The 14,835-nt window shown below is 39.5% G+C and overlaps 1 protein-coding gene and 1 non-coding gene across 2 annotated transcripts in view; both read left to right on the top strand.

Moving 5' to 3' along the window:
• The window catches only part of eif4g2b (eukaryotic translation initiation factor 4, gamma 2b), a 29,925-nt gene extending 18,146 nt beyond the window's left edge, over positions 1 to 11,779 (top strand). Inside the window, exons 8-19 of the mRNA XM_061894428.1 lie at positions 1,239 to 1,421; positions 1,511 to 1,652; positions 2,678 to 2,832; positions 2,901 to 3,017; positions 3,294 to 3,422; positions 3,494 to 3,598; positions 6,085 to 6,300; positions 6,373 to 6,631; positions 7,470 to 7,674; positions 7,744 to 7,952; positions 8,759 to 8,880; positions 10,939 to 11,779. Coding sequence (XP_061750412.1) covers positions 1,239 to 1,421; positions 1,511 to 1,652; positions 2,678 to 2,832; positions 2,901 to 3,017; positions 3,294 to 3,422; positions 3,494 to 3,598; positions 6,085 to 6,300; positions 6,373 to 6,631; positions 7,470 to 7,674; positions 7,744 to 7,952; positions 8,759 to 8,880; positions 10,939 to 11,004 — 1,908 coding nt within the window. The 3' untranslated portion in view covers positions 11,005 to 11,779. The remainder of the gene's footprint in view (positions 1 to 1,238; positions 1,422 to 1,510; positions 1,653 to 2,677; positions 2,833 to 2,900; positions 3,018 to 3,293; positions 3,423 to 3,493; positions 3,599 to 6,084; positions 6,301 to 6,372; positions 6,632 to 7,469; positions 7,675 to 7,743; positions 7,953 to 8,758; positions 8,881 to 10,938) is intronic.
• Positions 3,060 to 3,227, top strand: LOC133550260 (small nucleolar RNA SNORD97). The gene has a single exon (XR_009806274.1). It is a non-coding gene; the product is annotated as a small nucleolar RNA SNORD97 (small nucleolar RNA).
• Positions 11,780 to 14,835: the final 3,056 nt, after the last annotated feature.

Raw genomic sequence — 14,835 nt, 5'->3', positions numbered from 1 at the left:
GAACAACATCACGGATGTAAGATCAAAGTACAAACAATACAGCAGTTGCAACTTTTCTGCCTTTTTTTTTTCTTTTTTTTTTGTCAAACCGCTTCTTTAAGTCATCTCCTTACTCGTCCAGAACACCCCGCCCCCTTTCCCCCATCCCTTCACAATAATAGCGCTGTACGCAACCTTCGGTCTAGACTGCGCTAACAAAAAAATGGTTTAAAAAATTTTTATTACTCAAACATAATGTACTTTAAGCGCTTATTGATACATTTACACAATTATGCTTTGACTTAAGATGCTGGTCAAAAGTGTCCAAAGATCTAAAGGTAAAAATGTTAATTTCATTAGTGGGTTTAGATCAGGGGAGTGTTGTTTGGAAAGCCCTTTGAGGCAATTGTGATTAAGGGCTATACAAACACATTTTGATGGATGTTACGCAGTTATATTTATGGCACAAAAAGTGCATGCTTTATGGTGGTAAAATCATTTGTAAAAGTAAAAAAAAAAGGAATAAAAAATATCAAAGGGAAAAACTAAGTTTTGTTTTGTCAAATTATTTAAATTTATGGTTGCTACTATTGTTGTTTTACTTTGTTACTAATGAATATCTGGTTGTTCTTTTAAATTATATTTAAAGTTGTGTTTTCCTACGATAATACTCTTGTTTTCAAATTAATGAATAATCGTGTCATTGTAAATTCAATATCAATCAATATAATCGCGATTACGTTTGCCATAATTGTCCAGCCCTATATTTGATACGATAGGTAGTATCAGTATATAAATGATACTAGAGGGATTTAATCAATACTTTTGTCTTCTCAAATCTATTTTTATTTTTATTTTGATAGTACTTTGTACTATTGATTTTGTTTTGATCAAACAATTGTATTAAAGGAAAATAAGGAAGTAGTTTAAATATTGTGTTTTACATTTTGAAACTGTCAATAGCACTTATTGTAAATGATTTGATACATGTGTTCGGTATTGGTATCGGCTGATCTGCTTAATGGACGATCGTAATCGGCAGCACAAACCCCTGATCAGAACATTTCTGATCAAATTGTTCCGAATGATCAAGTTGTTCCGAATTCCCATGTAAACGATGGAAATGTAATACATCTATTTTAGGGATCAAACTCTTTGATGTGGTGCACATGAGGGCATTTTATTAATGGTGTGCTTAAGAAGCTACACCAGCAATCGTTCTTCCCTTTGACTCATCCTTGCCTCGGTCTCTCCCTCAGTCTTTAATGGATCAGTACTTTGGCCGTATGCTGTCCTTAATGAACAACAAGGATTTGCCAGCGAGGATCCGCTTCCTACTGCAAGATACACTGGAGCTGCGAGAGAACAACTGGATCCCCCGCAAGGCTTTCCTCGACAACGGACCAAAGACGATAAACCAGATCCGACAAGACGCAGTAAAGGTCAGTCGTCTCCCACGGGCGCTTAACATGCAAAAATAGCAGCTGGCAGGCCCACAGGTGTTCACTGACTGATGCTTTTGACTGTGCAGGATTTGGGCGTTTTCATCCCCGCACCCATGTCACATGGCATGAGGGTGGACTTCTTCCTGGAAAGCCCCTTCTTGCCCAACAGAATGAAACTGGACAGAGAGACGCTTGGGGGGTTGGCCGACATGTTTGGACAGATGCCAGGTGAGACCGTTATTTAGGACTTTGTAAATGGAGTCCAGTGACCGTCACAGCAAACAACCTTTTTTCCACCAAAAGTCCAGGAACTGTAAATTCCTGGAACTTTTAAGTTCATGTAACATTTTAGTTCCTGGAACTTTTAAGTTCATGTAACATTTTAGCTCCAGGAACTTTTGAGTTCATGTAACCTTTTTTAGTTACAGGAACCTTGAGTTCATGGAACATTTTAGTTACAGGAACCTTTTAGTTCAAGGAACTTTTCAGATCATGTAACTTTTTAGTTCCAGGAACGTTTCAGATCATTTAACCTTTTAGTTCCAGGTACGTTTAAGTTCACGTAACCTATTTAGTACCCGGAACGTTTAAAGTCATGTAAGCTTTTAGTTCCAGGAACGTTTAAAGTCATGTAGAAGTGTGGTTTGTGTTGACACCTCAATATTCAGACACTTAGGTCATCATTTTACAAAAGTGTAAATAAAAAGCAATAAAAGTACAAAGTAATATAATTTAAAAACAAAGTGTACTGGATTTTACACAATTTCTAGTGTCCAACATTCAGAAGGTTGTCCTTTCAGGAAATTATGAATTCAAAAGGGTCTGGCGATTCCTTACGGCCCATATCAGCTGTAAAAAAATAATATATAAAATAAATGTTTATTCCATGAAGACAACAAACACTAGAAATTCAGCAGTAGGCTTAGGTTCTCTCGGGTGGATACGAATAACTACACCAGGGGTGTCCAAACCTTTCAAGGACCACATAATGAAAAGTCAAAGTATGCAGCAGTCATTTTAATAGTTCTATATTTGTAAAAAAAAAAAAAAATGCTGAAAAGAGATATTACATATATTTAAAGACAAAACTAGAAGCTTATGTTGGTGGTTGATTTATTTCACCTGCTAGTTGAGTGAGGTTGTTGCTGACCACCTGTGCCCTCTGCTGGCCGCTGCCATGTGGTGTCAGACGCTCAGCCACCATGGCCTTAACAATATTTTCAATGTTGCCTTTACATGACGCTCTCCTCCAGGCAGTGGGATTGGAACAGGACCGGGAGTTATTCAGGACAGGTACTCGCCCACCATGGGCCGCCATCGCGCCAACCCGCTCTATAACGGTCACATCGCTCCACCGCCGCAGTCGCAGTTTGACATCGGGCCCAAGTCCTTTGTGAAGTCCAGCCAGGTCAGTCCCTGCGCTCTCATCCTCTTCCTCCCTCCGGTCCTTATCCTGCCTGTACATGTGCTCCGCAGCAGGTTCAGAACCAGCATTTCCTCAACCAGAGCCAGAACCACGCGGCACAGCAGCAGGCCCAGTCCAAGGACATACCCCCTCGATTCAGCAAGAAAGGACAGCTTAACGCAGACGAGGTAACGGTCCCTCGTCTCTGGACCTGCGAGTGTGGACTCTTCATGCTCAGTGATTAGAAAAAGACGCGTTATTCTGAGGAGGCAAACTGCCACCAGCCTCTTTCTCCCTCTGTTTGTCCTCCTCTCTCCTTCCTTTTTCCTCTCCTTCCTCCTTGTCTTCCTCACGCTGGGCGGCGGTCCACTGACTGTGATTATGAGACCTGAGGGCATGACCACAGCTCTTGCTTGCACTGTATTGTCCAAACGCAAGGTCATCCGTCTCTCCTCGTCCCGCAGATCAGCCTGAGACCGGCTCAGTCATTCCTCCTCAACAAGAGCCAGGTTCCCAAACTCACGCCGCAGATCCCCTCCATGATGCTTCCGAGCAGCCAGCCCCCGCGCACCCAGACCCCTCCCCTGGGACAGGTACCACCTTGCATGCAGGTGTTTCATAAACGGTACGAGCAGTGTGTTACTCACATGACATTTGGCCTCAGCCCCTTCAGCTCGGCTTGAAAACCAACCCTCCACCCATCGTAGAAAAACCTCAAAAGACCAACAAGAAACCTCCACCTACCAAGGAGGAGCTGCTGAAGATGACGGTACTTAATTAAAATTAAGTACACACTATTTTATTACATTGTGCAAGCTTTTTTGTGGGAGCTTTTTAGAAAGTGTTTTAAGGCTTCTATTTTTCTATAAAATGTAATCAAATTGTGATTTTTATCTATGTTATCAATCTTTTAAGTGTTCTTTGTAACCTCAACAAGATTTTATTATTTATTGTAAAACAAGTAGAAATTAATTATAAATACCATATTATCCAGACAATAAAGCATGCCACTAAATTTTAGAAAAAGAAAATATATTTTTTTTACCGAATGTTGTGAAATGAGTTATTGAAACAAATATTTTGTAAATATACATTCCTTAATTGTTTCCAAATGTTGTCTGTAACACGGCAGTAAAACGGCTGATCAAACAAAACAGAAGTCATCGTCATGGACCCACTAGCTGCGGAAGCTAGCTCTCAGTCAGCTAAACAGACTTAATATCTCCACGGTGACATTTTGGTGAATTTACAGAGGAATTTGTGAACCTGAAACAATCCAACATGAATGTCATTGTAACTTAATACTAACAGACACTTGTAAACGTGTTAGCATATTATTGAATTGAACTATTTATTTCAAACCTGCACAGTACAACCTTTTTTTTTTTTTTTTTTTTTTTTTACATCTTGGTAGAGACATTTGTGCAAGGCTTGAAAAGGAGTTGGATCAAGCAGATGCTTATAATATCCCAACCCCTCTCACTCATTCCACATTTAACATAAACAATAATATTAGCTAATGCTAACAAAGCTAGTTTCATTGCATTACGATAGCACGTACAAATATGCATGAAAACACTCCTACACATCGCACACGGAACAATTTAGTAAGAAAAAAAGCACAGTCCTAGCTGATTGTCAAATTACTGTACTGTTTTAAATTATTATGAATATTGTAATTATTTACATAATAAAAGTTTGTGGTCATCCACACATTGAAGACATTCTCATTGTATGTTTAGCACTTCAAGTGTTTGTCCATCTTCAACATTCGTTCATTTTCCGACACATTTATCCTCCCATGTTAAAAACATTTGTTAAATTTGACCGCCAATTTTTGTTGGTAAATGAGAGCTGATGCAAGATTATCATCACACTTTCACTTCTCTAAAATGTAAATGCTGCCTATTTCCTTGGTCGGCATTGCAAGTGAAAATGTTAATTGTCTTAATCTTCATAAATAAATGTTAAATAAATATGTCAACTAGGAAATAAATATCTATATACTAAATTACCAAAAAGGCTTAGCGCTGTCGACAGGAACAGGAAGTAGACTACAACAATTGTGCCGTTTGATCAGTAGAGTTGACTTATTATTGTGTGAATGTCCAAGCATTCAGACACACAATATTCTACATCCAAAAATCATCCATTATTAATCCACCACAAAAAATAGGCACGCTCCACAGCCCATGAGTTTCATCTGATAGGAACCGTTCAAGTATCAAAACGTTCGGCTCGATCATGAACTCCCTAGAGATTTAAAAAAATATATCTCAGGTTTTGCAGGACATTTTTGCCCAAAAATAAATGGGCCAATTTTCAACAATTTCCAACATTTCTCATCCGATGGAACCATTCCACCATCCACACACACCACTTAACTTTGACAATCAAACTAGCATTTTCCAAGTTAAAAAAAATTCCAGGAATTTCCAGAATTCCCGTTTGTCCAAAGCCCTATTTTTACTTCTTCCTGGAAAGTTTTCATAGTCCACATTTTTTAACCGTTTTTGACCATTCCACCTTTAAATTATTCTTCTTAGTTGGGACAACAAGCACTTCTTTTTTTTGTACAAATTCTGGGTTTTCCCGTAATTCTAGCAATTTTAAAATGCCCATTCTCAATTCAAACTCTTACTATGTCAACATTTTTTAACCGTTTCCAAACAAATTCAACACCATCCCATTCATATAATTTAGGACAATTGTGCTAGTATCAATATTGTTACAAATTCCCAGTTTGACCTGAAATTCCCACTCAAATAAATAGACATATTCAAAGTTCTACAGTGCCCTAAATTATGCGCAATTTTTGAACTCTATTTCCTCCTCAACCACCCAATCACACTACTTCCGATATATCAAACACAAAAACATGTTTCCTGTAATTTCCCGGAATGTTCCCGACTGACAATGAATGGGCATTATACAATTGACTCCATATCCCACATTTCTCATCCGATTTGAACCATTCCAACATCCACACTCCACTCACTCTGAACATTTGAGCCAACATGTTACCCGGTCTCAAATTCCCTAATTACCAGGAATTTACCTCCATTGAAAATGAATAGGAAATATACAAACCTCTCCATATCCCACATTTCTCAACCGATTTGGACCGTTCCAACATGTTTGAATTTGTGTGAATTGTCGGCATGTCAAAGTCTTGGAGAGGGACGGAATTAGGAGTTGTATCAAAGATGAGAGCGCTGATTCACATAAAGACCAGATGTCTTCTCTCTGGTTCAGGAGGCGGCCATCAGCGAGTACTTCACCAGTAAGGACGTGAGTGAGGCGGTAAACTGCGTGCGGGACATGAAGGCTCCCAAGCACTTCCTGCCTGAGATGCTGAGTAAAATCATCGTGTGCTCTTTGGACCGGCCGGATGAGGACAAGGAGCACGCCAGCACTCTAATCCACTCGCTTCGCCTTGAAGCCCTCATCACGGCCGAGAACTTCATGCAGGTCTCTTTGCTTTACTCGGCGTCCGACTTCTCTCCATGTTACATGTACTCCCTTTTTTTTCCCCCGTCGCAGGCTTTCCTCAATGTCCTGGACCAGTGCCCCAAGATTGAAGTAGACGTGCCCCTAGTGAAGTCCTACCTAGCCCAGTTCGCCGCGCGGGCCGTCATCGCCGAGCTCGTAAGCGTGACCGAGCTGGCGCACCCCTTGGAGAACGGCACCCACTTCCCGCTCTTCCTGCTGTGCCTGCAGCAGACTGCCAAGCTGAAGGACAAAGAGTGGCTGACTGATGTCTTCCAGCAGAGCAGGGTCAACATGCAGAAGATGTTGCCAGGTATCTGTGCCAGACCTAGGAACCCATCGAATAAGAACTGTACTGTGGAACCTTGATTTACAAACGTCTCTGTTTACGACCTTTTCGGTTTACAAACCCTTACATCACGCCAAATATGCCCCTGTGTGCGAACCATGTTTCAACGTACAAACCTTTCATTTATTGTGCCGTTGGAAGCCATTAGGCACAGCCATTTTGATGAAATCACTTCCTGCACACATGGGGGAAGCCATTTTGAAGAGGCGAGCCCCCCCACGTCACATCTGTAAACACGTTTATTACTCAGTCACCACGAATATATATATTAGCCGCACCCGATTTTAAACGGCAGATACATACGTTGTGAAATAAGTCATTTACACAGAAATATTTTGACAAATTTTTGTTTACATACCTTAATTGTTTCCAAATGTCTAACACAGCAGTAAAACGGCTGATCAAACAAAACAGAAGTCATCTTCATGGACCCACTAGCTGCAGAATCTGGACCCACTAGCTGCAGAATCTAAACAGTCTAACTCCACGGTGACGTTTTGGTGAATTTGAGGAATTTGTAAAACTGAAACAATACACAATGAATGCCATTGTAAGTCAATAATAACAGACACGCGTGTTAGTATTATGTATGTGTATATATATATTTTAGCATCTTCAGAGTGTGCATTCTTTTACCGAAATATGGACTTTTGTTGAGACGAGAACCAATTATTCATGTTAACATGGTTTCTTATTGGGAACTCTGCTTCACCATACAAACTTTTTGGTTTACAAACCATGTCCAGGAAGCGATTTAAGTTGGTAAATCAAGTTTCCGCTGTAATTGTAAACGTGTGTGCAGAAATTGACCAGAACAGGGACCGCATGCTGGAGATCCTGGAGGGGAAAGGCCTGAGCTTCTTGTTCCCTCTGCTGAAGCTGGAGAAGGAGCTGCTGAAGCAGATCACGGCAGACCCATCCCCACAGTCCATCTACAAGTGGATTAAAGACAACATCTCCCCCAAGCTCCACACAGACAAAGGCTTTGTCAACATCCTCATGACCAGGTAGGTGCCTCAGGATGCTCTTTGCAAGTGTCCGCTTACTTCTAGTAACATTTTTGGGTCATGCCGCAGCTTCCTGCAGTACATCGCCCAGGAACTATGCATGGATGAGGGCGACGAGCAGCTGTCTGCCCCCTCCAAGGAGCAGCTGGAGCAGGAGAAACAACTGCTGCTGGCCTTCAAGCCAGTCATGCAGAAGTTCCTGCACGACCACACCCAGCTGCAGGTCAGCGCCCTGTACGCTCTGCAGGTGCACTGCAACGCCAGCGACTTCCCTAAAGGTATGGCACCAGCGTTATGAGGTGCACAATCACAGACATTAGGGATGGGAATCTTTGGGTGTCCCACGATTCGATTCAATATCGATTCTTGGGGTCACGATTCGATTCAAAACCGGTTTATTTTTTTCAATTCAACACTATTCTCGATTCAAAAATGATTTCTTTCCCAATTTAATAGGATTCTCTGTTCATTTAATACGTAGGATTTCAGCAGGAACTACTACCCCAGTCTGCTGACATGCAAGCAACTGATTGCAATAATGTAATGGGTTTTAACTATTAAATGAACCAAAAATATGACTTATTTTATCTTTGTGAAAATATTGGACACAATGTGTTGTCAAGCTTATGAGATGCAATGCAAGTGTAAGCCACTGTGACAGTATTCTTTTTTTTTTTTTTTTTTTTTTTTTTTTTTTTTTTTTTTTTTATAAATGTCTGATAATGTCAATGATGGATTTTTAATCACTGCTATGCTGAAATTATAACTAATATTGATACTGTTGTTGATAATATTCATTTTTGTTTCACTACTTTTGGTTTGTTCTTTCGTGTTTGTGTCTTCTCTCAATTGCTCTGTTTATTGCAGTTCTGAGTGTAGCTGGGTCAGGTTTGGTTTTGGAATTGAATTGCACTGTTATGGTATTGCTGTGTATTGTTTTGTTGGATTGATTAAAAAAATAAATAAAAAATCAATTTAAAAAAAAAAATGAGAATAGATTCTGAATCGCACAACGTGAGAATCGCGATTCAAATTCGAATCGATTTTTTCCCACACCCCTAATAGACATCCTTGTGTCGTACAGGCATGCTGTTGCGCTACTTTGTCAACTTCTACGACATGGAGATCATTGAAGAAGAAGCCTTCCTTGCATGGAAAGAAGACATCACCCAAGAATTCCCTGGGAAAGGAAAAGCTCTGTTTCAGGTATGGTCTAAACATATGATCACCTCATGATAGGAGTATGCATTGGCATTTAATTTTTTAGAATTTTTATCTGCAAATTGATGACTAACTTGCTTTAAAATCATAATTAAAGGTGACAAGCAGGTATTCAACTACAGTAGTTTCCAGACTATAGAACGCACCGGCATATAAGCTGCACCTATTGTAGAAAAAAATAGTTTTCCATATTTTAGCCGCACCGGACTAAGTCACAGATTTATGTATATACATTGTGAAATAAGTTATTTAAACAAATATTCTGTAAATGATCCTTTATTGTTTCCAAACGGTGTCAGTGACAAGGCAGTAAAACGGCCGATCAAACAAAACAGAATTCATCGTCATGGACCTACTAGCGGCGCAAGTTATATCTCCAATCAGCTAAACATTCAACCACTCCACAGTGAATTTACTGAGGAGTTTGAAGTGGAAACAATACAAAAATAATGTTATTGTAAGGTAATAATACTAACAGTCACTCGTATATGTGTTAGCCTATTAGCTAATGCTAACAATGCTACATTCATTACATTACGATAGCAAGTACAAATATGAATGAAAACACTCCTACAGACATCACACATGGGACGGTTTAATACACAAGAATTGCTTTATTTATATTGTAAAACTTAGAAATGTTTGGAGTGATGAATGACGAATCCATATGAGTAGAAACGCTATAAATGTCTGGAAGACGGAAAGGCACTTCCACTTCCGGTTGAAAGCACTCAACACAAGAAAAAACTGTACCCGTTCACCCAGTAGCACCTGCAGTGAGTGAACTCGTCCAAAAGATGGCGCCATAGCACAAACTAATACACCTTTTTAATGTTTTGCATGTTTTTTGCTGAAAACTATTTGCATTATGGCCGTGTGTGAAGAAAAATTTGTATTATATCCGCACCGTTTTATAAACCACAATCCAAAGTGAAGGATAAATGTTGCAGGTTATAGTCCGGATATTAGGGTATTTATTTTTATCTTTACGAAAATGTTTGTAATACATCCATCCATTCATCCATTTTCTACTGCTTGTCCCGTTCAGGGGTCGCGGGGGGGTGCTGGAGCCTATCTCAGCTGCATGTTTGTAATACAGTATATAAAATAATATTTGGCATGATGGAGATATTATTAAAGTTTAAACGATATGCAATTATTTTCTGTAAAAATTGAAAGAACATATGCATGTTGTAAAAAAAGGTCAAGTATTTTATCTACACATTTTTTTTCCCAGGTTTTTGGGCCCACATACAATGTGGTGGTCCAAATCTGGCCTTTAGTTTGACACCTTGTGACAGAATATAACACTGTTTAAGGGGGGTAAATCAATTTTGTCTCGATTCGATATCATCAAAAAAACATGTATCAGTTGATATCAAACAAGTCAGCATGCATGTGATGTGTCCGATACAAGCAGTCATGCAGCGTGTTTGTGCGTGATATCAGGTGCGATACATGCAGTCTTGCAGCATACCTGGTGCAAAGCTGGACAGCCAGTTAACATCCAAAAGTCCTTCTATAAACATATGTTTTTCTTTTAGTCAAGTCATTTACAAAAGGTAAACATGCTAGGTTAAATGCTACTGTCAGCTACACAACAGCTTAGCACGGAAACCAGACATTCGTAATAGTCATTGAACAATAAAAAACACATTTGTCAATAGAAACGGGTATCGAATATTTATAGTTTCATATTGACACAAACAAAAAGTCTCCAAGGCAGAACTGATTTAGAATTATCTAGTAACAAATGTGTTTGCATCATTCAATAAGTGGTTGTGGCCGCTGAGTGTCACCATAAAAGAATTACCACTCTACTTCAATTTTAAGACCGCATAAGTCTGTCTTAAGGTTAATAATAAATTTATTCTTTTCACTTGATCAAACCTTTTCTAACATTCCACACTACAAAATAAAAGTATACAGGGTTCCTGCTAATATCGGATCGATATCGGCCAGCAGTCAAGGCCCCGGTATTGGTATCGGAAGTGAAAAAGTTGCGAGTTGACCATTGAGTCGTACAAGTTTCTCCCCCTGCAGGTCAATCAGTGGCTCACCTGGTTGGAGACGGCTGAGGAGGAGGAGTCTGAGGACGAAGCCGATTGAGAAGCGTCACGCAGTCATCTGAAGATTTCCACCTTTGCCTTTTTCCCTTTTGTGTTCGCTTCCATCATCAATTGCGTTAACCACTAACGAGCGGCGCCGCTCACCTGGGCCCGCCCCCTCCCAGCCTGTCGCCTGGTGAGTGTTTCAGCGACATCAAGTCTAACATGTGGAGTGACCCTTTTTTTTTTTTTTTTGTATTCTCCGTGTCCTTAGTGTTTTACCAATTAACTTTCCCCAAAACAAACGACTAATTCAATCATAAACCTGTAAAAAGGCGAGGAGGAGAGTGGCCACCAATCATACGCTGACCAATTAGTCACCCATGAAATCCGCGTTTTGTCGCCCTATGCTTGCTTTTTTCTTTGAATAAAAGTGCTCTTCAGACGTTCCTCTTGAACCGATCATGAGCGAGTTAGTACCTCCTGAGTTAGTTTGGACTGTGCGGTTCAGAGCCGGGATGATGATGTCGTGTCGCAACCTGAAACCCGAGCCTGTGCACAAAAAGATTTGATTTACTAGTAACCATACCAAGCCATACTGCTTAGGCTGCTGCCCCCGCGACCCGACCTCGGATAATGAGTGCTATCCATGAATAATACCATCATGTAACGGACAAGTGATGCTCATCATTAAAGTCCATTTTTTTAATGTTTGCTTCTGAAATTGATGAAATGATTAATGGATCCTCCCTGATTAACTGCTGAATTGTACTCCTCAAAGTCCTCGTTATGATTGTGCACCTGCTTTAATGTCAATAAAGTCCAGTACATGAGCACCGGCTGTCCCTTTTATGTTTGACATCAGCTGCTTGTGGGTGTGTCACTTACAGTCGAGAACTAAATTCGAGGAACCAAGACTCAATTAGTGTTGATAGTGAGTTTGTTTTGTTTTTTAAACGTATTTGCAGTAAGATCTGCCAGGCGAGTTGAGCAGGTCAACTTTGCAACTCATTTAAGCCAATTCTCACAATATATTATGGAAAATGTAAAAAACTTTCAAATATGGCTGAAAACTGTGTCGTGATGTTTTTTATTAAACATTTTGTATTAATAGGAGTAAAATACGTATTTTTTTTATTTTTTATTTAACTTCCTCTGATTATAATCAGAATAAATCTTAACACAAGCATGGAAAACACATAACACGATACTAAAATCATATTGAACACTTGATAAGCTCTTAGTTTTGCACCTGCATTTTAAGAAACATGTAAGAAATGCTTTAAGTGTAAGAAAATGGTGCAAAGTGTAAAAATTTAACCATAGAGAAACCTGAGAACTATTTTTTGCAGTTTAGTGGCAGGAAGTCACAGGTGTGCTCTAAAGGGTGAGCTTGGCTAAGGTAGTGCGGTTTTGCCTTGCATCATTTACAGACTTGTTGGTCTGACTGTGGTCCCTCTGAAAACATCCAAAAAAAAGTGCCTAACTGTCCAAGTGACTTTTACTCTTATCCACAATTTTTTCATTTTGACTTTTGCTTCTCACTCCATGCAAAAAAAATCAACCAAAAAGATAGTTGATACTGTTACCTGATTGGCTGTTGTTAGCGTGTCACTCCCACTGATCAGTGATCAATTCCTGCTTTGCTCAGTTAGCGAGTGCCTTTGTTCATGCAACCAACCTTGCTTTGCAATTTCCTGTTTCCTCTGATAAAGAAAAAAATATATCCATGTGTATATATATACATACATTTTATTTATTTTTTACTGATATGCAGAGATACCAAATTTCCGAACTGGTAAAAGCCGCACCCACTAAAATTTTAGAAAACATTTTTTTCAAAAGTAGCCCCATCAGATTTATACGTTGTGAAATGAGTTATTTACACAAAGATTTTGGTAATGTTGATTTACATACTTTTGTTTCCAAATGCTGTCTGTAACATGGCAGTAAAATGGCTGATCAAACAAAACATAAGTCATTGTCACTGATCCACTAGCTGCTTTAAGATAGCTCTCCAATCAGCTAAACAGACTCAATAACTCCACGGTGACGTTTTAGTGAATTCACTGAGGAATTTGAATTACAAAATTTTTTCCTTTTGTAAGTTAATAATACTAACACAGACGCTCGTAAATGTGTTGGCATATTAGCTATTGCTAGCTTGATTACATTACGGTAGCATACATAAATATGCATGAAAACACTCCTACAGACATCACACGTGGGACGGTGTCGTAAGAAATATTTTAGTTATATTGTAAAAATTACAAATGTTGCTTTGTGTCAAGAATGAAGAATCTTTACGGGTAAAAATGCTACAGATAGCTAGAAGACAACTGGAATTTATCACAGGTCTATAAAGTTAAAGTGATTACCAATGACTGTTTTAAAGCACTTCATTACAAATGCCTCAAAGGGCCTCACAAACTCAGAACATCCCCTCATTTGAACATTATAAATGTGTCTTCCCCTTTAGACACAGAACAAGCCAATGCTGTAAAGAGAAGCAATACAACATCAATCACATGACCATTACTTCTACTAAAATTGTTGTGGGACAACAGGTTATTCAAATAATTCTGCCATGCGAGTATGCTCTTCCTTTAGGCTTCATGTACTCAACAAAAGTAATAAGTAGAGTTATCCATGTTGGTGTAGACGCAACCTTAGTCCTGATCAGTCGGGATCCAGAAGTAGTCCACCACCTTCCTGCTCCTCCCACGGCCGGCAGAGTCTGGGCGTGGTCCTTCCAAAGGCGACAGCTCGTCAAAGTGACTCGGACCAGAATCCCTCCCAGAGAGCGGGGGGGCGCTCACTCGGATCACGGTCCTGGAACTGTTGTGACAGAATTGGTATTTGAGTCCGTACACATGTGATTGATGTTGTATTGCTTCTCTCCACTACATTATTGGCCTGCTCGCTGTCTACAGGATACGACTCTTTCATGTCCCCTTGCCCTTGGTTCTTCTTGCACCCTAACTACTGCGAGGGCCCACAAATTGCGTTTTAGGCATTTTTAGCATGCAGGGAAAATCAGTTTTTGCAAGTGCGTGAAAAATGTGAAATTTTTCCGAGGTCAAAATTGACTCTCTAGCGCCCCCTTGAAAATAAAAGTGTTCTCCACTACCAGATTCATGTATGATCACGAAGTTTATCATGACTGGACACTCGGAAAAGTCTCTCGAATACATGTTTGAAAACAAACAGGAAGTCGGCCATCTTAGTTTTTGTCGGCCATTTTTAGGCCAAAAACAGGGTTCGTACTTCACTGAACTCGTCCGAGAGACTTTGACCAAATGAGTTGATTTAAGATGACAGCCTGAATTTATATAGTAACTGCTACTCTCCAAAGGGCTTCCTTTTGTGATTGATGCTGTATTACTGCCGTCTCCCATGTTTTAGCAAAGCATTCCTGTTTACAATCAGATGAATACGTAGAAGTCCGTAGCGTTTTCTAGACATTTCTTTGAGTAGAAACAAATTGCAAAACACAAAATGTGGAGGCAGCATGAAAACCGTTGTCATAGCTACCGCCACAACATGATCGGCAACATCAGGATGTTCTAGAATTTTTAAAACATTGATATCCAAAGTGGGGGGGGAAATGGTCCGTCTGTGTGTTGGTCTTTGAATTTCAATTTTATCACTGAAAATAAACACAAATCGCTAAATAGGAATTTTATTTTGAAAAATAAAAATAAAGTGTTCCTTTTTTACAGTGGTAGAAAGCAATGACTAGATGGAGAAAAAAAACTTGTTTTTCATTTTATATTTAAAAATGAAAATTGGGAAATCATCCAAAAAGGACAAAGTTGTAGAATAATTATATATGTTATCACACAAGTCCTATGCTTAAAGGCCAATGCTATAGTTATTTTCCTTCTTGACT

This window comes from Nerophis ophidion, linkage group LG03, assembly GCF_033978795.1.
Source record: "Nerophis ophidion isolate RoL-2023_Sa linkage group LG03, RoL_Noph_v1.0, whole genome shotgun sequence".
Lineage (NCBI taxonomy): Eukaryota > Metazoa > Chordata > Actinopteri > Syngnathiformes > Syngnathidae > Nerophis > Nerophis ophidion.
The sequence above is the reverse complement of the archived record's forward strand: the minus strand, read 5'-3'. Positions and strand labels throughout refer to the sequence as shown.